Source organism: Eschrichtius robustus, chromosome 20 (genome assembly GCF_028021215.1).
Source record: "Eschrichtius robustus isolate mEscRob2 chromosome 20, mEscRob2.pri, whole genome shotgun sequence".
NCBI lineage: Eukaryota > Metazoa > Chordata > Mammalia > Artiodactyla > Eschrichtiidae > Eschrichtius > Eschrichtius robustus.
The window spans coordinates 44,830,117-44,855,005 of record NC_090843.1 but is presented as its reverse complement, the minus strand read 5'-3'; the positions used below and the strand labels follow the sequence as shown (position 1 = coordinate 44,855,005).

At 47.9% G+C, this 24,889-nt stretch overlaps 2 protein-coding genes across 2 annotated transcripts in view; both read right to left on the bottom strand.

The window, feature by feature from the left end:
• The window catches only part of AATF (apoptosis antagonizing transcription factor), a 102,356-nt gene extending 88,484 nt beyond the window's left edge, over window positions 1-13,872 (bottom strand). Inside the window, exons 1-4 of the mRNA XM_068529923.1 lie at window positions 13,641-13,872; window positions 12,431-12,622; window positions 9,579-10,007; window positions 8,988-9,125 (exon numbers count right to left, since the gene is read on the bottom strand). Of these exons, the coding sequence (XP_068386024.1) occupies window positions 8,988-9,125; window positions 9,579-10,007; window positions 12,431-12,622; window positions 13,641-13,731 (850 nt within the window). The 5' untranslated portion in view covers window positions 13,732-13,872. The remainder of the gene's footprint in view (window positions 1-8,987; window positions 9,126-9,578; window positions 10,008-12,430; window positions 12,623-13,640) is intronic.
• A 5,794-nt stretch (window positions 13,873-19,666) lies between these two features.
• Window positions 19,667-24,660, bottom strand: LHX1 (LIM homeobox 1). The gene is made up of 5 exons (XM_068531124.1): window positions 24,491-24,660; window positions 22,401-22,627; window positions 22,027-22,304; window positions 20,440-20,605; window positions 19,667-20,046 (listed from the first exon to the last, which is right to left on the bottom strand). Exons 1-5 carry the CDS (start codon window positions 24,658-24,660, stop codon window positions 19,667-19,669), a joined length of 1,221 nt encoding a protein of 406 aa, XP_068387225.1.
• Window positions 24,661-24,889: the final 229 nt, after the last annotated feature.

The window sequence follows — 24,889 nt, the reverse complement described above, 5'->3', positions numbered from 1 at the left end:
GGAACTTGTACTGAACTAGGAACGTACTCCTACAGACAGGCCTCTGAACACACAGGAAAGAAAAAGTAATTTTCCAGTCCCTCCCTGCCCTGGTATTATACCCTTATTTACATGATAATAACACACTGAAAATGCAGTTGACTGGTTTTCAACTCCCAGAGTCAACATATGGATAGAGCACGGGAATCTTGGTTGCAGTTGCAGGGCAGAATGTAAAAATGTAGTGGAAGAAGAATGGAATGACTACCTCATACCTTTTCCTCCAGATTTCTACCACCTTCCTTCCTTACTCCTCATTCGCAATTTATGACCTTGGTTTCTAGTTCAAAGAAAATAGAACAATCAAAAGAGAACTTTCAGAGACTCCTACCTATCTGTGTCTACTCGTATACTGTCTTCCCACCTGTCACTATGATTAAACTGTCCCCACTATCAAAGGCCACCGTTCTCGTGCCCTAGTCCCATCTCACATACCTCCTCAAGGACATTGCTACAGATATCCCCCCGCATCATCATCAATTTCCCCTCTGCTGCATCACTCTCATCAACATACAAACATGCTGTGATTGCTCCCATCTCAAAAACAAAACACTTCTCTCGACTCCACATCCTTCTCCATCTAACCTCCCATTTCTCTGCTCCCCTCTAAAGTAACATTCCTACAAAGAGCTGTCTATACTCACTATCTCAGATCCCTTTTTCCCGTCCTCTCACAAACCCATCCCAGTCAAGCCTGCATCCCTCCCACCCCACCAAAACTGCTCTTCAAGGTAGAGGATGGCCACCATGTTGCTAAATGAAATGGTCACTGCTCAGTCTTCGTCTTCACCTGTCAGTAGCATTCTCATCTTTCATACCAGAGGATAAAGAAATCAAGAAATAGAGATCTAAACAAATTATTTAAAATTATAAAAGGAAAACGAAATAAAATGAGACTGAAAGTAAGGCAAAGGACTGTTGTCTTCCTGAATGCTTCTGTACTATTTATCATATTCATGTATAATTTTAATAAAGTGATTTAAGAATAAGTGTTAAGACACAAATAACAATAATAGAGGAGCATCTTTTTGCAGTGGTCAGGTTCTAAAGTCTGAGCATAAAGCAAAAATCAAGTTCTCACAAAACTGCTTTAAAAATCCCGAAAATTGCCCAGAAAGTACAGCACCACAGTCTCTGTGCAGGTTCAACATGGTCAGTTTCTCCCCTCCAACACTACAGCCGCTTCGTCGATTAAACACAAGATGATTACATTTGGGGACCGTGCTGGACAAAGACTGCAGGCTGTAACTGTAACCACTAGATTCGCAGTCTGTCTGACGAGGTGCTCACTGGAGAGGTACCCGGAACAAAGAAGAACTACGGCAGCCACAGACTCCACCTGCCACCCATGCTTACTCCAGGGCATGAGCACACTGAGAAAGATGGCAGGCAGAATCACTGGCACTACTTAAGCTGTTTCTCTCTCCCTCTTTTTCTTTTGGCCAGGCATATATGGTTAAAGGTGAGTTCATAAAATGTCCATATAAAGAGACTCCAACATACACTGATGTGTATGACTTCACTGTGAATCCAGCGGATAGGGCAATCCTACTACATATGTTACTACTACTACGACGACCATGATGACGACTACTACTTACTACTAGTACTACCTACTACTACTACTGCCTACTACTAGTACTACTACAAGTCCAGGTTGCTTCCTTATTTAACTCATCACAATTAAAGAGTGTTTCAGGCCTGAAGACAACCTTAATTCCCAAGAAACCCAAAACAATAAAACAGATGTTCTGATGAGATTGGCTGCAGCAGTTTTCAAGCTTCCACAGCTCCGTGAGCCATCTAGGGCTCATCTTTTCAGGGTGGGTGAAAGAATCTGACACTCTCCTCCTGGGTCCCCCACTCGGTTGCTTTGGAAAAGCACTTGCTCTGTTGACCCCACTTTACTTTCTACATAGTATAAATGCCTAATTAACCACGTTGGACAAATTAGGTAGTAGCTCAATAGGGACCAAAAGTCTTCCTACGTAGAACTCATTCTCTAAGAAACAGACCAAACATAGCATAGATTTCAAAGCTAAGTCAAGAGGTATTATGTAAATATCAAACAGAAAGTTATCAAGAAATGATTGCCTTCATTTCTCACCTACAGTTTAGGAAAAATAAGAGGATCAGTAATACTCTGCGGTGGCACGAGTCCAGGAAAACAACTGTTACAGATGAGAATTAAATGGTTATAATTCTTCTAAGGGCCAACTTGGCAGTATCTTCCAAAAGCCTTAAAAAAGAAACAAAAGTACAATCCCTTTGTCCCAGCAATCGAATTTCCAGGAATGTAGATCTGTGCTGTCCAAATCAGTATCCACTAGTCACATGTGGCTACTGAGGACTCGAAATGTGGTTAGCCCAAATCAAGATGAACTGTAAATGTAGAATACACTCTGGATTTCAAAGACTTGACATGAAAAAATATACATAAGACATCTCATTAGTATTTAAATATTGACTATATGTTAAACTTGTATTTGTTATATACTACATTAAGTAAAATATGTTACAAAAATTAATTTTACCTGTTTCTTTTTACAATTTTCTAAAAATTTGATTACTAGGAAATTTAAAATTCGTATGTGACTTGAACTATATTTATATTGGACAGTGCTACTTTTAGGCAAAATGCTCGAATATGTATGTACAAGAGTGTTTATCAAAGCATGCTTTATAAAAGTGAAAGGCTGAAATAAACCTGAGTATCCATCAATACAGATTGGCTAAATAAACTGCAGTAAATCAATAAAATGGAATATTCTGTAGCCACTGAAAATGCTGATGTACATCTAAATATACTGACATGAAATATGTTAAGTAGAAAAAAATAAGCTTACAAAATAGTACATATTTGTAAGATTCCATGTTTGTTTAAAAAAGTGTGTGTGTGTATGTGTGTGTAAACACAGAAAAAGGTCTGAAAGGATATTCATCAAAATGACAACTGTTGGTTACCTCTGGGTAGTAAGACTACAGGTAATCCTTATTTTCTTCTTTATGCTCTTATGTATTTTCTGAATTTCTGAAGTAGGCATGACATGATTTTATAATTAGAACAGTAAAGCTATTTTAAAAAATAATAGCCATCAGCTGAAACAAAAAGATCAATCTTCCTCACACCATCTTGGCTAGATGAAGTCTACAGTAATAAGAGTCCTTAATCCTACACAATGCTACACTTGGAGAAGCTTGCAAGTGCCTTCGTCCCAAGCAATACTTAAACCTATCCCAAGTAATTACGAATATTTCAGGGTTCTACAGATCATTTGTGAGAACTCTGTCATGAACCCACAAAGCGTTAATCGAGAGAACACTGAAATAGATGTTCATGGATTTGTCACCTAAGGCAGCTAAGTAATTAACAAAGGGGAATTTTGCTGACAATATTGGTTGCCTATGGGATAGGGGACTGGGTGGCAGGGGTACGGGGTGGGAAGGAGGATTTTCTCTACAGAGTCATTAGCATCTTTTGAATTTTGAGCCATGTGAATACACTGCCTACTTAAAAATACATAAAATTTAAAAAACAAAACAGAAACATTATCAAGATTCCGATTGCCATGACTTACTCAAAATTTTAAAAGTTGTTCTTTAAGGTGTCTATTAGTGCTGTGGTGAAATTGGCATTAAAATTTTTAGTCTATTCAAGTCACAATAGTTGAGGGGCTGGGGGAAGGGCCACAGAGGGATGAGAGGGTGAACTCGAACTAGAAATGGGAAGATGGGGGTGGGGGGGTGGGGCGCAAGCAAAACGTAACTTCTTAATAGTGGAATTTGTGTTTATATTCTTAAGCAAGTAAAAAATCTCAACACTTCCTCTATATTTATATTACATTATACTGTGTTCTTGGGGAGTTTTTGCTTATAGGAAATATCAAAATGTCAACCATTGTTTCTATTAAAGGTCTTTAATGATATTGCATTTTAGACCTATAATGAAACATGGTGCTCACTGCAGTCTGTACCGCATCTCATTAAATACATTAATAACATGCATTTCACTAAAAGGTCAACTTATTATGGCTGAAGTTTGGCTTTCCTTTCATCATTTCATTTAAAGTTATAGAGCAAACTCTGAAAAGACAATAGAGAGCGCCTGTTACAGGAATGCTCCCTCCATTCCCCCTCCATTCAAACCAGTTATGCTTATTAAGAAATCACTGTTAAGTGTTTTTGTGTGGGATGATATTGTGATTTTTTTTTTAAATGCTTTTCTCTTAGAGATCCATGCTGATTTACTGATAAAATGATAGGATGTCTGGTGTTTGCTTCAAAATAAAGCAGAAGTAGGGGGTGAGTTAGTATAAGTAGATGAAATAAGATACGCCGTGACTTGATAAGTGTTTAGCTGGTAAAGGTATATGGGTTCACTATACAATTCTCTCTACTTTTATATAGGTTTGATATATTCCATAATGAAAAGTTTTAAACAACTCATGCAGACGTTTCCTTAAATAACATGCCTTTTTCCTTATACATTGCTGCTACCAACATAAAAGAACCGCCTCCTAATGCTATAGAAGTTTTTAGAAGAAAATCAGAGAGGAAAAAGCTAACCTCTTTAGAGGAATGGTTTTGTGCATGGAAAATCCCTTAATTTTGCTAAGGTTACTTCATGACTTACCACTTATGCAACTACTAAAATATCAAAAAATGCCTCTGAAATTATTTCACATCGAGAGGTATAATCACCAACATGTAATATCAGGGTGATTTGGGGACTAAGTGTGTTGGGGAAGAAAGGAGATATTTGTTTAGTTTCTGAAAAGTAGAGCTTAAGGTGCTTAGGGTACAAAGGCATGCTGCTCAGGACTTGACTGTGGCTGAAATACAGCTGGAAGTCTGCTCTGTTCTAGAGGCTACTGTTAGGACTATGAGAGTAAATGACAGAGCCAAGGAGAGAATATGCCAAGAAAACACAGCCTGAGAACAGGATCTTAAATGCAGTGAAACTGACACTGAGAGGATAAAAGAGGAGTTAGAAAAGCAGGAGAACCCACACATCACATGCAGTAGCGCCAAAACCTAAGGGAAAAATTTCAAGGAGAGGTTGAAAGCTTCAGGGAGGCAGCAGCTGCGTCTGGCAATAAGGAAACCTCTGATCACCTTCTCACAGTCATAGAGGCCAAAGCTGAATCGTAAGTATTACAGTAGAATATAACACTACTGGGCTTCCCTGGTGGTGCAGTGGTTGAGAATCCGCCTGCCAATGCAGGGGACACGGGTGCGAGCCCTAGTCCGGGAAGATCCCACATGCCGCGAAGCAACTAAGCCCGTGCGCCACAACTACTGAGCCTGCGCTCTAGAGCCCGCGAGCCACAACTACTGAGCCCACGTGCCACAACTACTGAAGCCCACATGCCACAACTACTGAAGCCCACGAGTCACAACTACTGAGCCTGTATGCCACAACTACTGAAGCCCACATGCCTAGAGCCCGTGCTCCGCAATGAGAAGCCTGCGCACCACAACGAAGAGTAGCCCCCGCTCAACACAACTAGAGGAAGCCCGCGCACAGCAATGAAGACCCAACGCAGCCAAAAGTAAACAAATAAATTTATTTAAAAATAATAATAATAATAATAAAAGAATATAACACTACCCATTTTCCAAAACAAATGGTTAATTTAAATTATATAGGGAATTTGAACACTAACAAAAAGTCAAAAAACACTGGAGACAGTGGGGACGATGGTTAGTTACAGTGAGGACCGTCATTCACAGGGCTGAACACTGCCAAATGCCTCTTTCCGCAGAAGAAGAGAATGCATGTACTTAACATTTGTGGTGTGCAGTGTGCCAGACACTGTGCTAATGCTTTGTATCGATTACGTCCTTTAATCTTCACAATCATATTATCCCCATCTTACTGTGAAGTTAAGTAACTTGTTCCAGGTCATTCAGCTAATCCACTGCTGAGATGGAATCTAAACCCAGGCAGTCTGACCTTACTGTAAGACCAACCAAACTGAAAAGAGATTTAGTTAAAGAAAGTTAGTTCCAGTGTTTGTTTTGGGGTCAGTACAAATTCAGCCTATGTTCCACACCAGCTGTATAACATAGTATAAACTGTTCATCCACCGTAACGTAACCAAGAAGTTTTTCTTAAACTCTGTTCACCAAGATAGGGAAATACACAACATATTATATCATATTGTCATAAAGGTAGAAACAAGAATTACCTACCCTTCAGATGCATAGAAATTCTGGTAACCAGAAAACGCTCCTAGATAACTAATAAGGACCTACTGTATAGCACAGGGAACTCTACTCAATACTCAATTCCACAATGGCCTATGTGGGAAAAGAATCCAAAAAAGAGTGGATATATGTATAACTGATTCACTTTGCTGTACACCTGAAACTAACACAACATTGTAAATGAACTATACTCCAATAAAAATTTCAAAAAAAAGAAAACTCTCCACCCTCCCACCTTAGAATATGTGATACCAAATAAACATTCCTTTCTTCTCCCTCTTCCGCTGCAACCCATCTAGTCGGATTAGGAGACATCTGTCAGATTAACTGGAATTCATCAACGAGGCAAAGAAGCAATTGGTTAAGTACAAAAAGAGACAGATTAAGGAGATCAGGGAATTCCCTGGCGGTCCAGTGGTTAAGGCACAGCGCTCCCAATGCAGGGGACGTGGGTTCGATCCCTGGTGGGGGAACTAAGATCCTACATGCCACGGTCAAAAAATAAAAAAATAAAATAAAATAAAAAAATTTTTTAAAGTGTTTAACAAGATCGGAACTGTTGCAAAATAAAAGTTAAATAACATTAAAACAGCTAAAAAAACTGAACTGTATCCAAGAGTAAGAATGCATCCCTTATACAGAGCACTGACTAACCCTTAAAATATCTACACTTTGAGATGAATCCCCAAAAAAGCAGGGGCAGGGTTGGCTCAAGCAAGAAGAGTAATGAGTAACAAAATGGAAAAGGCCTTATTGTGAAACATTTAAGACATTTAATCTAGAGTAGTCTAGGTCTCATTCCAAAGGCATACCGGAAATCAGGGCACTAGGGCATTAAAAATAGCAGAGAAGTGCTCCAAAAATCTCAAAAATGCTGAAAACCACCAAGCTATCATTTATTTGAGGGAGGCAGCGGGGAAGAGCTGGAGGAGGGGTTACAAAAGACCCACCCTCACAGTATCTGCAGGGTTCCTGACTTCAAGTGTGTCAAGACACACAATCTAAAGACTGGCCCTGGGCTTCCCTGGTGGCGCAGTGGTTGAGAATCCGCCTGCCAATGCAGGGGACACGGGTTCGAGCCCTGGTCTGGGAGGATCCCACATGCCGTGGAGCAACTAGGCCCGTGAGCCACAACTACTGAGCCTGTGCGTCTGGAGCCTGTACTCCACAACAAGAGAGGCCACGATAGTGAGAGGCCCGCGCACCGCGATGAAGAGTGGCCCCCGCTTGCCGCAACTATAGAAAGCCCTAGCACAGAAACGAAGACCCAACATAGCAATCAATCAATCAATCAATCAATCAATCTTTAAAAAAAAAAAAAAAAAAAAAAGACTGGCCCTTGGGAAGTAATTCCTAATTAAACCAAGCAGTCCCCGCCAAGAAAGGTTCACACAATTCCTTACCCTAGAAATCCTACCCATTTATCTTAAATGGTTTAAGGTGATTCTACCAAGAGGCAGACGCCAAATCAGACTGATGTCCTCCTCAGGCCCCTTCTCAGGCTAACTCCACGATATTATAAAAACAAGTTTGAGGGCTTCCCTGGTGGCGCAGTGGTTAAGAATCCGCCTGCCAATGCGGGTTCGAGCCCTGGTCTGGGAAGATCCCACATGCCGCAGAGCGACTAGGCCTGTGCACCACAACTACTGAGTCTGCACTCTAGAGCCCGTGACCCACAACTACTGAGCCCACGTGCCACAACTACTGAAGCCCACGCGCCGAGAGCAGCCCGTGCTCCGCAAGGAGAGAAGCCACCGCAATGAGAAGCCTGTGCACCGTAACCAAGAGTAGCCCCTGCTCGCCACAACTGAGAAAGCCCGCGCGCAGCAAAGAAGAACCAACGCAGACGAAAAATAAATAAATAAAATAAATTAAAAAAACAAAAAAACAAGTTTGAAAGAGCAAATGACAACACTAAGTCTCGGCGTGCAAGTAAGGGATGGAGAGTCCAGCCTCCGTGCGCTCACCCCACATCTCTCTCCTCGGCCCCAGTCCTCTGGTGCCACTGGGCTCCCAGGAGGCAGCGTGGTGCAGAAGGCAGCCCCTAGATCGTAAGGCAGAAAAGCTGGAGGCGGCTGTCTCTGCCGTGCATGATCGAGCTCTGCAACTTTGGGCAACTCATTCTCTTTGGGCTTTGGCTCTCTCCTCTGTAAAATGAGGGGGTTGGGAGCCAAATAATTGCTAAATTCCTTTGCTCTTCTAAAACTCTTGGACTTTACAGCCCAGCAATTCTCTTTCACAACTTTTTCCTCCCTCTGCGGTCACCATCCTTCATCACCCTCCGTAACCCAAAGGGAGACAGGAGTAAGGTCATCTCAGCATGTTGTTCTAGAAACCACCCAACAAAGAAAGGCATCCTTTAAGCACGTGATATACAAGTTAAACGAACTGAGGTTAGTCATTCACTGTCTCCCTTTCGTTCTGTGCCAGTGGTTTTTCCCTGAGCACTAAAGTAGTAGCTCAGAAAGCCAAGAGGAGGGGAAGGGGAAAGTGAGAGCAGGGCTGGAAAAAAGAGGAAAAGACATGACTCAAGCATCCAACCTGTTTCGATCAAAGTTGCCTTCATTTGATAAGAGAATTATACTGCTATTTTTTTTTAAGTTGAAAATCACTATTTTATACCATATTATGACTAAAGCCAAGTCTTTTCAACTCTGTGGTGCTGTGAACACAATCCCAGTATATCCCAATGATCCCCAGTGGTTCTAAGCATCCCAATACGGGATAAGTATCCTTACTGTTTTTTAAGGCGCTGGCAAATTCTGGGCCACCTTTGTCCTTGAAAATAGGGAAAACATCTGGTTGAGGAAGCTGATTGGTGGTCAGCAGAGCTTTTTGTAGCTTTATCCTTCCTTCCAAGAGCTGGTCCCACAGTGCTGAGAAAGAAAAAAGAATTCCATTCTTCAGTTAATAAAATCTTCCTGCGGCAGGGAGAGGGGGAGGGAATGGAAATCAAAGCAGTCCCTAAGCAGCATGGCTTTATCAGCTTCAAGCCATGGAAACTATTTACTACAGGAAAGAAATCCAGTGTCTGGACGCAAACTGACTTGCTACATGAGAGAGAGAATGCTACGGCCCAACGAGAGGAGACGACGCTCTTCTCTTCAACCTTCCACAGCTGCCAGAAGTACTAGAGCAGAACCAGCAAAGCAGCTGAGTGAAGCAACAGCAGGCCAAGCGCAGGGGAACGGCACTTTGGGCCTCTAGGTAAGTGGGGCACGTCACCAACTAACTGGAAGGACACAGGAGAGAGCAAACAGCCACAAACAAACAAAAAGGAGATCAAATGTGGACACTCAAAACAAGCAAACAGCAAGCCGTGTACAAACCTATCTGGTTCTTCACAGCTTGGCCTTTCTCCACTTCCTCGGAAACTCTGACCTCGGAGAAGGTCATCACCACCCCGTCGTCCTCACTGGTCCTGTCTTCAGCCTTGTCTTCCTCACTCTCACCTTCGAAGTCTTCCTCACCAACCCCTTCTTCCATACCACTCTCCCGCTCTTCGTCTTCCTCCTCCTCCTCACTGTTACCGAGGCCATCCATTCCCTCGGTAAATTTTTCAAAGTCACTGATGCTCTGGACACTGAAGCCCGACGCCTTCCTGGAGTGGCCTCTGCTCCTCTTTTTCCAGGCCAGGCTACTGTCACCATCACCACACTCCTGTTCCTCAGCACTCATGGCGTCCTCCTCCGATTCCTCCAGGCCCAGACCCTCTGAATCTCCATCTCCAGACCCTTCCTCATCAGATATTTCTTTATCTGAACAAGGGAGGGAAGAAGGAAAAAAAAAAAAAAGTTATCTTAAAACAAATACTAGGCCATATCTTTCATCTTAACTAAAGGATCACGACACGTATCCAAAAAAAAAAGTATTACTGTATTCAATGCAACTCAACAAATATTTATTACACATCTACTATCTCTAAAATGTTAAGGGAGAAACAAAAATGAATAAAACATGGGTCCTATGGGATTTCCCGGGCGGTCCAGTGGTTAAGACTCCACGCTTCCAATGGAGGGGGCTCGGGTTCGATCCCTGGTTGGGGAACTAAGATCCTGCATGCCACACGGCACGGCCAAAAAAAAATAAACAAACAAACAAAAAAACAAAAAACATGGGTCCTATCCTACTGAAAGGCTCTAGTGGGAAAGACAGACCCATAAAAACTATAATACAGAGAAGAATTAAAAGCACTTTGACAAAGTTTTGGTAATCAAGAGGAGGAAGAGATTTTAACTGTGGAGCAAGTGAATTTAAGCAAGGTTATAAGGAAAAGGCAGCCTTTGATCTGGACCTTGAAAAATGGTCAGATTTCATCTGGTGTGAGGGAATACTGGTTTTCCCAAACCTGCATCTGAAAAAATAGAGTTTATCACTAATTGTCCCAAATGCACAATCTCTATCACCCTAGTGATGCTTATTAAACACTTATTAAGCACCTATTATGAACCAGCCATGGAATAAAACTAGAGACTGACAAACAGGATGTAATATCTGTGGGGACGGGTTCACAGTCTGCTAGGAGTGGTAGATATGCATAACCAATTACTACATTACAATATCATTAGTACAGTGTATACAGAAGGGTGAGAGATGGCTTCACGTGAAGGACACATTATAGTTTTACTTATTAAGCATAAGTAACAGGTCATCAGACAGAGAAGAGGGAAGGAAAGGAAAAGCAGCAGATGCAAAGGTCCAGCACACAAAAGTGCACTGGGGTACAGAATGCTGGGATATGAGCCCAGAGAGTTGCTCAGGGACCAAATCAGGAGGGGTCTTGTCTTCCAAGGGAAGGAGTCTGAACTTGATCCTTCAGTAAATGGAATATTAGTTATGGCTCCTGATTTTACTTATGCTTGCGGTATCCTGATACTTACAGGTCTTTAATGATTATCCAATCTCTTCCATGGTAGAACACAGGAAGCATAATCATACAGGGACCTGTTACCAACAACTTTCTTCATAAAATAAAGATTTTTATGAAAACATGATGTCTTAAGTACTTCTTTAAGTAACAATATATAAACTCAAGACAGAGAAGGCTGTCAAAAACATATATATACAGAAACTAAGTGCCAAATAGTAAAGAGAAATAATCCTTTAAGTTCTTTAAATGTATGCCATTTCTCAAATAAGAAATATTCACAGAGTAGTAGTTTAAAGTATAGATCTTAGAGTCAGACTGCCTTATTTGAGTTCCAGCCTGCACTTACTAGATATATGACCTTGAGCAAGTTACTTAACCAATGTGTCCCTCAATTTCCTTATCTGTAAAATGGGGATAAACAGTACCAACCTCACAGGGCTGTTGGAAGGATTAAATGAGATAATACATGTAATGATACGGTGGTAACATTTTCTGAGGACTTACTATGTACCAGGCTTTTAGAATTTAAAGGACTTACCACAGTGCCTGACACATGGTGAGAGCTCAATAAATATTATATTGGTCCCAGGACTGGTCAGTTTATCATTCTCTAAGCAAAGAATACGAAATGAGCTTATCATCTAGGATCCCCAAGGACTGTACCAGGGACTAAATCATGGATATCACAGCATGAGTGATTGTTTCTTTTATATGATCTGTGGATTCTCAACATGGTCCCTCTGACCTCTCTAAAGGAAAACAAACAGCATCCACTCAATAATCACCATATCCCGCCCCCTTCTTCCACTCTGTGAAACTCAGTCTTTAAAACTATAAGCTCACATCCTCCTAATTGTTGCAGGGAACAGGGAAGGATTATGAAATTTTTACAGTGGCAAAAAATGAGTGTCACAAATTAATATTATCCAGTGACTCGATGCAAGACTTGACAAACCAAAGGAAAAGGGCCAAAATCCATGAGCAGCATGCCCATCAGACACAATGCTTTTTCAACACATAGCCCTTTCCGAAATCCAAATATGCAAGGCCTTTTCTCTCACTCCATTTTAGGGTGAGCCATTAGTGCAAACATTAGGAGTATAGCAACTTAATAGCTCCAGACTTCAGACTCCTTACAAAGTGAAATTCAGTACTTCAAAGGGCCCTTTCTAATGCCAAATCAGTGGTCTCTCCTAAGACAGTAAGTGGGGCATCCGGACTAGTTCTGCAGAGAGCATCAAAAAAAAAAAAAAAAAATTAACCCCAAAAAAATCAGGAAAGAAAGAGTACCATGGAAATACGTCTACTCACCAGATGAACCTGGCAGAGTCTGCTCCCAATGGTCTTCCTTCCAAGCTCTTCTAGAGGTGGTCTTGCCAGAATACCTCTTGTCTGTGTCCAAGAGGGAGGCTGATGCCAGCTTTCTAATGCTACCCACCGCCAGGAAATCACCTTCCCCATCTTCCCCTTCATCAAACCTGTCAATCACTCTGGCAGCAGTGGCTGTCGGGGGAGGGGGAAAAGTAATGAGAATCTTCTGGTTAGAACAAACTTTAATGGCAACCCTGTTCAGCCCTCTGAATTCACGCTTGAACGTCCTCTACAAAATCCCCACCAACTTCCAAGAACAGGGACCTCATCACCTCCCAAGGCAGACCACTTGCTACCTTGCTGCTGTTCCTGTACAGAAAGCTGACTCTCTGCATCTACTAGAAGGATATATTTCCAGGCCTTGGATCATAGAAAACTAGTCTAACCCCTCTTCCATGTGTGACAGTCAGCTCAAATATTTTAAGTCAGCCATCATCATGTTCTATCCCACTCCAACCCATCCCTCAGGGAGTTTTTTTTTTTTTCTTTTGCTTATCCTGGCTAAACAGCCCCAGTTCCCTCAACTAATTATTCCTAAGAAACGGTCCAGCACTCACATTTATCCCTCCGTATTCTCCCTTCCTCACACTTCTCTGACTCAAGCCTAAAGGAGGATTACTCCCAACTAGACCTTGAACATCAGCTTACAGATCAGAAATATCATTCGTCAGCCGCTAAGCAAGTGTGCTGAAGCCTGAAAAGGCTTAAACGGCACCATGGTAGCCTACTTCTTCCTTCATCCTCCAAGTAGGTTCTCAGGGATAGGCAGAGTTTTTTTTAAAAAAGGATGAGACTTTTTCTTCTCATTTCTAACACAATGCCAGTAAGGGCATCCTGAAAGATAACTTCCAACCTGCTACCAGACTCTGGTTGCCTGCAACAGCACTGGATCAACAGTTAACCCAAGCCTGAGTCCTCCGGACGCTCCGCCCACCCGAGCACCAAATCTAGAACGCACGTCCGAAGGATCCCGAAGCCCTCCTCCCCAGCCCCGGGGGCCACCCTCCCGGGAAGCAGTTTTCCTCTGCGCCAGGGGAAGGAGAGTAGGCTAGGCGGCGAGGCCCAGCTGCCGGCCCCTCACACGCCGCCCGGGTCCGCACTGGGCCCGGCCCACGGCTCCGCACGTGGCCTTGCCCCCATCAGGCCTCACCCTCCTCCGGGTCGGCCTCAGGATCCGCCTCGCGCGGTCGCGGGTTCAACAACTGTTCCAGCTGCAGCGCTAGAGGCTGCGGCCCCGCCATTGTCACCAGGTCTCGCCCTGCGCCGCACTACTGAATGTCACTCTCCCCCTTCCGAGTCCTCTCGCCCAGAGACTGAGCCCCAGCACAACCAGGGAAGCCCGGAGCCGTGCACCCAGCTCCGGCCCGGCAACTTCCGGGAGGCTCCCGGGAGGGGGCGGGGCTTGCGTCACTACGGGCGTTGCTAGGATGAAGGCGGAAGCGCCCGGAAGGCTGACGCGTGTGCGCGTGCGCGTGAGCCGAGGTGGGTGTGTTGGGCAGCGCGGGAGCGCGCAAGGGCACGGCACCGCCGCTGGCCCCGAGACGAGACAGCCTTGCGAGCAGCCTGTGTCCTCTTGTATAAAGTATGTCTCAAGATTTGTCCAAGATTTGCTTAGAAATAAAGTGTGACCCGTGGTGGCTGATTTGGGAAGGAGGAGGAGTAAAGGGTAAGCGTCTCGAGGCTTACGTGTGCTTTAGGGCACGCACAGACTGGGACCAAAAGAAGGTTTGGCATTTCACAATTTGGAGGAGTCTGGGGCCGGGCACACGCCTCTGGCCCCGCGATGGCCACGATTTGGAAGTCGTGCCTCAGGGATGGGCATGTGTAAGTGTGCGGTTCACTACTGGCATTTTTATTAATAGGAATTAGCAAGCGCTATAGCTGTGCGTAAATAAAGATTGATTCTGTAGCTTCTGCAAGTAGCCTTGTCTGTGCAGGGAAAAGGGATGGAGTGGGGATTACTCTACTGCACACCCATCGGTATTGATATCCTTGCTGTTCAAGGATGAGGGCATACTCAGACACTTGAAAGCAGTGCACAGATGCGGGAAAACTCAGGTCTACAGTTAGAGGGGCACAGGTAGACTCAAAATATAAAGACCCAATAGCATCAATTTAACTGCACCCAGGCACATAGAAAAATACAATCCCTTTATATGCTCTTTCCTTCATTGAGCATTCCCTGACTGCCCGCTATGTGGCAGGCACTGCTAAATGAGATACAAAGATGAGTAAGTTAGATTCTCTTCTGGCAGTGATCAGCCTAGGGGGGCAGACAAACATGTAAACAGAAACTGCAAAAAGGGATGATCAGGGGAGTAGAAAGTGGTCTATCCTTCCAGTATCTGTTTGAGGTCACCTGTAAAGACCTAGAAGCCCCTAAACGGACACTGCCTCAAATGGATCCAGAAAACAGGGTCAGGGGTGCCCTGTGCCCTTCCTGGGAACAGCCCAGGCCGGTTGGATCCCACAGTTGAACAGCCTGAGGAACCCTCAGTTCTCCAGTGTCTCCTGTGGAACCCAAGGGACATGAGGGTCCCTGACTTCCCTAGTCTTCATATGCGCCCCCAGCGTCAAGAGCAACAAGAGACCACTTGTCCCATGTCCCCTTCCTAGGTGGCGGCAGGAAGCCCTCAGGGTAGATGCCCACAGACACGGGAAGGGAAAGCACTCCAGACTAGGATGGTGGCACCCTAGGCAAGGAACTGAGGCAAAGAAAACTGCTTTTTACCACCTGCAATAGAATTCAGTCGAAAACAGCTTTAAAACAAAAACAAAACAAAACAAACCGTATCCCCTGTAATTGCAGTCTGGTGCCTGCGTCTGGGGCCTCCAGAGTAAAAGCATGCTCCACAGACTGGGACAGCCATGGCCCCGGGCTTTGAAGGACAAAAATGTTTCCCTCACCCCACATTTAGGAAACTACCTCCCCTGGTCCTCTTCCCTTCCTATTTGGGACACTAATAAGGCTTAGGAACCTGACCTTAGGGTAAAGAAAGGGGAGAAAAGGAGCCGGGAGGTGAGGCAAGGCAGAGAGCACCTCTAGCTGTCATGCAAACAGGACACTGCTGGATAATTCTGGGCAGAAAATGCCTGCTTCCCTACTCTTCTGTCTCTGTCCAGGCACCTACTGACTTGGGAAGCCTTTTGAGGAAGAAATCAAGACCACCCTACTCCTGTTGCACACATCCCAGGGCCCCCAAAATGCTTCCGTGGCTTTCTCACCCCATCCTGAGAGTAAGGGAGGGGACTCTAGGAGTGGAGGAAAGAAGAAAGAGTTCTAGGACTTAAGATGCAGCTCAGAGATGTGGAGGCACGAGGCAGCAACCTCCTAAATCCCCTCTCTGGGGGGGTCCTCCCTACTTGATTCTAGTTTCTTGAGAAGGGAGGAGGGGTTTCCTGATGGGAGTGGGAGTGGAGATGGAAGGTGGACTATGGGAGGGGCTATTTCAAAAACTCTACCTCTTAGAAGAAATGTAAACCCTGACTGACCCCGTGATGTGAGCAGATGAGATGAGGAGGGGGAAGGGAATAAATGCGAGCATGCTCCGAAAAGAACAGTCCTCTCCAGAGAAGGTCAGAGGGTCTCCCAGTTCACGGTCCCTCTGCCTGCTGCCTAAGGGCTGCAAAGTGGCACACAGATGTAGGAAGAGCAGAGGATAGGCAGGGGTGACATTGGATACCACCCCCCCTCATTGTCCCAATCTCCTGTCTGTTCAGGTGACCAGGAGTTTCAAGAGTTTAGGGAAACCATGTTTGTATTACCTTTCTCCCTTCTCAGATACTATCAAGGGTCCCAGGCCCCTGCCAATGCCTGTCCTGGCTCTCCACACATCGCCCTCCCCCACCTTGTCTAGCCCTAAAGCAGTTCCCACTTTTCCCCATCCTGGAAAAGAGAGGTGGGTGAGCTATGCCTCCCTCGTCCAGGGCAGATGGCAGCTCCCAGTCGCCGGAACCCTGAGGGCAGGTGGCTAGAGGCACAGAGGTGGCAGCTTTAAGATGGCTGCGGGGAGAAACCAGGCTGCCAAGCCAGGCAGGAGAGGAGACTGCTTTTGGGGTCGGAAGGGACCGCCTGGGCGCTCCCCTCCCGCCCGCACGCCTCCCCGGGGAGCGCCCAGGCACAGTGGGATGGTGCAGCGCTCCTCTGTACCTCAGGGCCAGAGGTGGGCAGCACAGCTCTGATGGGAACAAGAACAGTCCCTGACATCCCTAGACCTCCCCGCCTCGGGCGGCTCCAAATTTGACCACTGAAGTTTGCCACCTGTCCAGGGATCCGTTAAGGTTCTAGACACAGCTTCCAAGGGGAAAGACCGAGCTGCTGCCAGAGAGAAGTCAGAGAGAAGAACTGCGTCCACACCGAGCACCCAACTCTAAAATGCTTATCAAGTACCGGATTCCACAATAAAGCTGCTAAATAATTCAGCAGCCTTGATAGGAAGATGTGGCTTCCCAATGAGCATACGTTCAGTTAAATGAATGTCTTTAAAGGAGGCTGGCTATAATGAATAAGTTGGCTATGATTTAATGTATATAAATGCTAAAAGGGCAAAAACAAGGCGATCTGCATACAAAGCAGATAAATAAATGTGCCGCATGCAGAGGCTAGGAGTTTCAAAAGTCTCCCCAGTATTTCATAAATTTGGATTTCTGAAAGAACACTGTCAGATTCCACCCAGATAGTCCTCCCCGTTGAATAAGCTGTCATGTGGATGCAGTGAAATATTTATTTTAAAGCCTTCTTAGCAAGAAAGATACACTTGGTTGTGTCTTAACAAAATATAAAAACAACACTGGAAATTGCATACCATTTCATGTAAAACCCTTGATTTTAAAAAAAAAAAAAAAGGAAATAAAGAATCCAGACTGAAATGTAGGTGATATGGAAAAGAAATTCTGGAACTGTGGTAGTGGCTGATAATAAAACACACACACGTATTTCACAGCAGATAAAATATTTAAATTCCTTCCATGTTTAATGAAGACTTGGAAGGGATTGAACTAGTTTTCAGAACCTTATGGCAACTCTCAGTTGAAATTTGATTTCTATATTGGTTATTTTTACTACTCTTTCAGAGAAAGTAATATGTATCTTGTGCCAAGCAAAATAGTTTTCCTTCTGGGAAACTTCAAATGAAACAAATACTATAAAACAACTATTTCACATCAGTTCTGTGAAAGGGATTAAAGTATTTCATTTATAGCTGTGCTGTACATTCATTTTATGTTATCTTTCAAACCACCAAGTTAGAAAGCAGGATTATCTATGGGAAATGAATTGAAATAGAAAAGGACCACCTCTAACTACCTACTTATAGGTAACCGACGTTCCGAAGTCTGGTTTTGCCTGTTTAGAGGGGAGAGGGAGAGAGTGCATGGGGTCTCATGCTTAATGACAGACTGGGACCACTCATTTTTAGCCATGGATTTGATTTCTATTTCCAGTTCTATATTAACTTATCAGCAAACATCTCTTCAATTGTATCCGTTAAAATTCACAGAATGCAAATCTGTAGTTAATAACAGCAGGAAGGCACAGAGAAAAGCTTGGCTGGCATTAGCAAAGGGGTTCAACTACAGCCAAGGTAAAAACAGATCCACCAGTCCTGTCTCTCTTCCTCCTGGCTTCTGAGAGGTCATTCGGCTCCATCACAGCTCAATTCTAGTTGTTAAAACATCAAATAACACACCAATTATCTAAACATCAGATTTTCTATTTTTATTAAAAACTCACAAATTTATTCAACATGTTTTCTTTCATACAGTGAATGGTCTAATATGCACTGGAGGTCACACAAGCTTAGGTTTATCAGAACAATAAAAGACATATGAGAAATTTAATATATAAAGAAAAAAGTAGCAGCTGTTGACTGCATATTTGACCATAAAATTTAAATATTTTGGACTTTTATTTTAAAGACACAAAAATAAAACCTGTGTGGGTCTATATAAGTCATATTAACAATTCCATGAATGTTCAACAGGACTAAAAATTAGCAAAGATTTTTTTTTTAAACCTTGTAACACTTTTTTTTTTTTTTAACACTTTTTCAGGTTGTGGTGCCAGGCACCTTTACAGTATTTGTGCTATAATTACTCTATTTGGCAAGTGTCTGAATATCATGTTTTCTCTTTGCCTTGTGTAAACAACACCTTTTTACATACTAGCACAGTGAGCTGTGAGCCCTGTAAATCTGTCAGAACATCTACAGGAAAAGAAAATGAACAATTTTGGTTGATTGCTCAAAACACTTTGTTTTGAACAAGAGGTTTCAAAACAGGATATATTAGTAAAACACTGAACTCCTGAATTTAACGTTATACGTAAACAGTTGACTGTTTTTAGTTCAATAGTTTTTTTTTTAATTTTGTGTGTGTGAAGGTAGAATACTTTTCTTGTACAGCTGATGTTCAAGTCATTTTACTAAGAGGTCTGGCTGGAGACCATCCTATTGAGTGTGTGTGTGTGTGTGTGTGTGTGTGTGTGTGTGTAGAGCTTTGTGAAGGTAGAAGAGTTGATACTGAGGGCTTTACATTTAGAATTTTGCAATTTTGGCAAAAACAAAAAAACCAAAAAACCCAGAGAGACAAAAAAAATATATATATATAGTCCCACCTGATGCACAGCAGGTCGGCGTTTCTGAAGCTATAAGTTTGCTGTCGCTGTTGTTGAACTCTGAGACAACACTAATAAATTTCCCAGAGCCAGAACCCTCCTGGCTGGCCCGGGAGCGCCCCGGCCGCTTCACCGCCCTCAACCGGCTGCGGGCGCAGCCTCCCTCCCCGCGGCTCCTGGCGTCACCACCGACTGGCCGCCCCCCGCGGCTGCCGTGGGTGTTTTTATGCAGCCCGCCGGGTTCTCGCTCACGCCGGCGGTGTCTGTCCAAGGATCCGGGTCCAGGTGGGAGGTGGGGAGAGGTCTGCGTTTCCCTGCGGGAGCCCCAGTTCTGCACCTTGCCAGCCAGCGCACGGATCCCAGTTTACCTCCAGGCGGATTTGGATTCTATTTCGTGTCCCCCTTTCCCATCCGGTCTCCCCTGACGGAAAATGGTCCCCCAAGCTGGAGGAAGTGGGGGGAATGACTTGCTTTTATGTTTTTTTTTCTTTTTTTTTCTGTTTTTCTTAAATAAAGGTTCATTTCTGTACAACCACGAACTCCGCGGATCGTGCGCGTCTCCGCTACCACACGGCCGCCTCATTCATTTCGGGGGGGTGAGACAGGTGGTTTCCGTAGCTCGCCCCTCCGTTGACCGACAGCGACGAGAAGGGTGGGCTGGGCCCGAAGACCTCGGCCGACATTGAGTGGAGAGGCCCGGGCAGGCTGGGCTCGGGGCTGGGCGAGTCCCCGGGAGGATGCGCCAGGATGTCGGTGAACCGCTGAGCCTCGCTCGACGGGTGGTGGCCGGGCAGCGGGTGCTCCAGGCCACCCAGGGGTGTCCCGGAAGGCCCGGACGACGGCACGAAGGGCAGGTCTACTGGCGTCTGAGCCTGCGAGGACGGGGGGCCTTGCGGGAAGAAGTCGTAGTTGCCTCCGGGAGCGTAGTACTCGCTCTGGTAATCTGCGGAGCGGCGGTGAGGAGGCTGTCAGGGCGGGGCCCTGGGTGGGGCGGGGTGACGGGGCGGGAAGGCGGGCCCGCGAGCCGGCTGGGGAGGGCAACTCGGCGAAGTCGCCAGTCGCCGGGCTCCCCTGCCGGGCTAGGAGCACGGGGAAGGCTGGGTGCGAACGCTGGAGCTGCTCCCTACCTGCCCATTCGCCTCATTCAGGATCGGGAATTCGGTTCGGTCTCACTACCTCCCCTCGATTATACTCCCCAGCCTCCACCCATCTCTTCCTTACTCTCCACTTCTCTAAGAAAGCCAGAAGCGCCTCCGCGCTGCCACCCGCTTCCGACGAAGCCAACCCCGCCCTGCCCGCGCCCTGCCCGTGCCCTGCCCCTAGGCAGCGCACCCACCTCCATAGAAGGAGAAGGGCCCGTTGGGGATGAGCTCGCCCGGCTCCAGGCGGTCCACGAGCGGCCGCATCCGGCGCGGACTGCGGAAGAAGGCGTGGCGCCGGGCGCCCAGCGCGCTTAGCTGCTTCATCCTCCGTTCCTTGGACCGTCGGTTCTGGAACCAGACCTGAAGCACACACGCGGCGGGGGGGTGGGGTGGTGGTGAGGCCCCGGAGACCCTACCTACGACTTCGGGTGCGCGGCCGGACCTGGCCCCTTACCGCCTAACTCGCGGATTCCGGGGTGTGGGGGGGGGGTGTGGGTGTGTGTGTGTGTGTGTGGGTGTGTGTGTGTGTGTGTGTGTGTGTTATATGGCGGGGGGGGGGGAGGGGGGGAAGGGCGGTCTCTGAGTAGGACCGCGCAGGGTGGCCCTTGAGCCCGCGGTGAACAGGATTCCCGACAGAGGAACCTGGGCAAGCCGCCCTGCTCAACATGAGGCAGTTGGAGTTGTTTCTAATAATTCCACCGACACAGTTACAGCTTCCGGGGGGCTGTACACACCGAGGCACAACCTCCCCAAATATTATCAGACACACAGCTTCCCTTTCAGGGACCCTGGCAGCCCCCTCCCCCGCATGATAGTGACAGAGATCCAAACAGCCTCCTGTTGACAGTCTCCCAAAGATAGTGACACCAAAACCCACAGTCTCCTTTTCCACCCACGAACAATCTCCCAGTGCCAAACGTACTTATCCACAGCCTCTCACTGGTAGTGACACAGACATGCAGCCTCCCCTTCACCTGCGCACAAGATCGCACAACCTTTCAAAGGCAGAGGGCCCCCGTGGAGGGCAGCCTGAATAGTGTGCCCATGCACACAGCCTCCCAGGCACATCCACCCATACCCTCGCAGAGCCTCCAGGCACCGGACACCTAACCTTGGGCCCAAGACTCGGGCCCGATTGAATACATGCAGTCTCAAGACCTCACAGCGGGCACCTGCGCAGCTGCCTGGATGGCCACCTCCCATCCCATGCTACTCTGAACAGGCCGAGGTAGAGCTGACTCCCGCCCCGACCACCTTCCCCTCAAACCTGGACAGCCCACCTCTCTTCGGAGGGGAAGTCTCTGCTCTGGGGCTTGTTTAACTGGGGCAAGAGACCCACAAAGTTGGGGGTGGGGACCCGCAGAGGGAGATTACGTTGTGCAGAAGCCAGCGGAACTGATTAATTCCCGGATACACAGCGACCTCTTGGCTCCTCCCGAACAGGGGTGGTAGCGCAGACAGATAGGTCCCAACTCTCGTCGCAGTGTCCGACAGTGTCCCCTCCTCCAGCCTCATGCTCCCCGTCCCTCCCCCACCGTCACCACTCTCACCTGCGCTGGACCAGGAAGAGGAGGAGGTATAGGGAATTCCAGATGCTCTACACATCTGGCGACGCTTCGAAGTTCGAACCGGGTAGGGTTGTGTCTGGGCCTCTCCCCTCCCCCTCCGCCAGCCTCCAGTGACTTGCTCTGCACCGCAAAACAGCCCCCCGCCCCAGCTTGGCCTGCACGGAGTAGCTGTGTGGGCCTCTAGGGAACTGAGTGGCACGCTCGGGCCCTGACCTGGATGACACGCATGTTGAGGCCAGTCTCCTGAGCCAGCTGCTCGCGGATGTGGCGCGTGGGCTTGGGTGTAGCGGCAAAGGCGGCCTTCAGCGTCTCCAGCTGCTTGGCTTTGATGGTGGTGCGCGGCCCTCTCCGCTTGGCCCCCAGGTTCTGGTCGTCGTTCTCATTGCTGCCGCCTTCCTTGTCCGACACATTGGCGCTCTCCGAGTCCTTGGCGTCGTCCTGCGACGGGTCTTGGGAGTCCGGAGACAAACTGGGGTCACTGCCCGTGGTGGCTGGGGAGAGGGAAGGGACAGGTGAGCAGCAACCTTGGCGGGCCTTCCTCCCCCGGGACCCACCCGCCCCTAAGGAGCCGGGAATTAGGGCCTCACCCGAGTGGAGGCTGTTCTCTTTGGCGACGCTGCTGTTGCTTAGGTAATCCTCTTTGCAGACGAACTTGTTCTCATCGATGATGTAGAGCTCCTCGCCGGTGGAGAGCTGCTTGTTACACATCATGCAGGTGAAGCAGTTCAGGTGAAACACTTTGCTCCGGGCTCTCCGCACCAGGTCGCTAGGGGAGATGCCCTGCGCGCAGCCTGCGCATTTGGTACCGAAACACCTGCAGGGGGGCAGGTTGGCGAGGGCCAGGGGAAGACAGAAACAGGGAGAAAGGCGATAGAGAAAGAAAGTGGAGGAAGAAGAATAGGAAAGAGGAAAAGGAGAAAGAGAGAGAGAGCCAAAAAGAGAGGCAGAATGCCGATTAAGCAGGCAAGAAGGCAGGAGAAAGCGCGGGGCACCAGTGAAAAGTCAGGGAGGAGATACACAGGGTTAGAACGATGGAGTAAGGAGTTCAAGCTGCCCCCACCCCTAGCCTCACGCCCAGCGTTGTCCCAGAGGGAAAAAGCGCTGCCGAAGAAGGCGGCAAGGTGGCGACGGGGAGAGGGAGGCACCTATTTTGCGATTAGATTCGGAGAACAAAATTAGAGCGCCACACAAATGCGTCTCGAACGCCGCTTTTCTCTATATTGCCTCTCCTTCGTCGAAAAAGAACGCGCGCACGCGCTGGGGGTTGGCAAGGTCCAGTCCGGCCGCGGGTAAACAAACAGCCGCGGAGAGCCCGGATGGCCACAGCCAGGCCGTCGCCACGTTCAAGCCCAAAGCCCAGCAGGTTGGCGCAAGCTAGACCGCATGGGGGCTCTAGGTGCCGGGCCGCGCTTCGCGGGAGCCAGGCTTCTGGGGCCCACTGGCAGTCGGCACCGTTCGCCGCTCCCTGGCTCGGCTCCCGCCAGTAGCGGGAGGCCCGGCACCACCTGCCGAGGCCCAGAGGCTCAGCCTGCGCTTGCTCTCGGCAATACCAGCGGACAGAGCTTTGCTCCATGGTCCGCCGCAACCAGAGCCGCGCATCCCGGGGATGCACTGGGGACAGCGCGTCCCACGCCTCTGAGCAAAGCGACCCGGGTGGCTTCGAACCCCCACTCTGTCCCCCAGTTTGATCTGTTACCACACACTCAGAGAAAAGCACAGACCAAGTCAGCCAAGTAAACTGGGAGATTTCAAACGGGCACAAGGGAATTTCAATTCGATTTTGCTCCAGTTCTCTGTTGACTTGTGTGTTGTGTGGATTTGGTGGCAAGACAGTAACTTTAAGAGGATTCAATTAAAATGCTAAACGGAGGAGGGTTGTCGGGAGAAGTCCCCCGGCTCCGAGGACCCGGGTCTCGGCTTTTCCCCAGGTTTCGGCAAGGAGGTGGCGGGCTGTGGCGGGCAGAGCCTGGGAGAGCTCCGAGCGGAGCCTGCGCCTCAGAGCCGAGGTCGGCGTTGGGCGGAGGCCGAACCTCCCGCCAACCCGGGCAGCCGGGTAAGGTCTAGGCTACCGTGCAGTAGTGTGCCCAGGTCGGCGCTGGGAGGCCCATCCGGGTTTCAGGAAGACCCTGGGGCGTGCAGGATAGGCACCATGGCCGAGCGCTTCCCTGCCGCTGCCACCGCAGGTGACTCGGACACTCCATGCAAAAGGCTCGGCGGTTCCCGCCAAGACTTCTCGGAGACGTAAAAGACAGTGGCATGGAGCTAGCCCGAGCTTCTAAGCTCAGCCTGGATGACGAGCAAAGCCGGGAGGCCCGGAGAATGCAGTCGCTGGAGAGCTCTGCAAGGGGAAAGGCAGGAGCCGGGGCTACACCTCCTGAGGCTGAGCTACCTCCTTCCAAGCTTGGAGAGGCTTCTGGCTCAGAGGCGAGCTCAGACTCTTTCTTCCCAGGCACGTGCAGCCAAGCCCGGACCCACAATTTCCAGGACTATAGCAGGCCGCGTCCCGGGGAGCCCAGCGCGCCAGCTGGCGAAGAGGCGGGAGCCCCCGGGACTTGGCTGCCCTCTCCAAAGGCAGTTCCTGATGCGGCCGCCGCGGCCACGCTGACCTCTGATCCGAAGCTGGCTGGGAAGGGCCCGCGGGGAAGGAGCAGCAGAGGCGCGCGAGGGAAGTACTCACCGGAAGAAGTCGTTTTTGCAGTAGAGCTTGCCTTCCCGGGAGAAGCACTTCTCGGTCAGGTTGCATTTACATTCACAGCACTGGACGCACTTGACGTGCCAGGCCCTGTCCAGCACGTTCAAGAGGAAGCGGTCCAGGATGGGCCTTTTGCAGCCGGCACAGTGCACCATGGTCTTTGGTTTGGTCGGGTGAGGCCCGGAGAGAGAAGCGCAGGTAGAGCCGAGGGGATGATTCACCAAGACAACCGGCAGGAACTCCCCAGCCCCTCCAAAATGGGGAGACACACTTGGCAGTGCAAACCGAAACCCGCACCGGAAAATCAGAGAGAGGGAGGAGGCTGATGGGGGGCGGGGGGCGCCTCGGTGGAGTGTGCAGCCCGACAGCCCCGGGGCCCCGGGG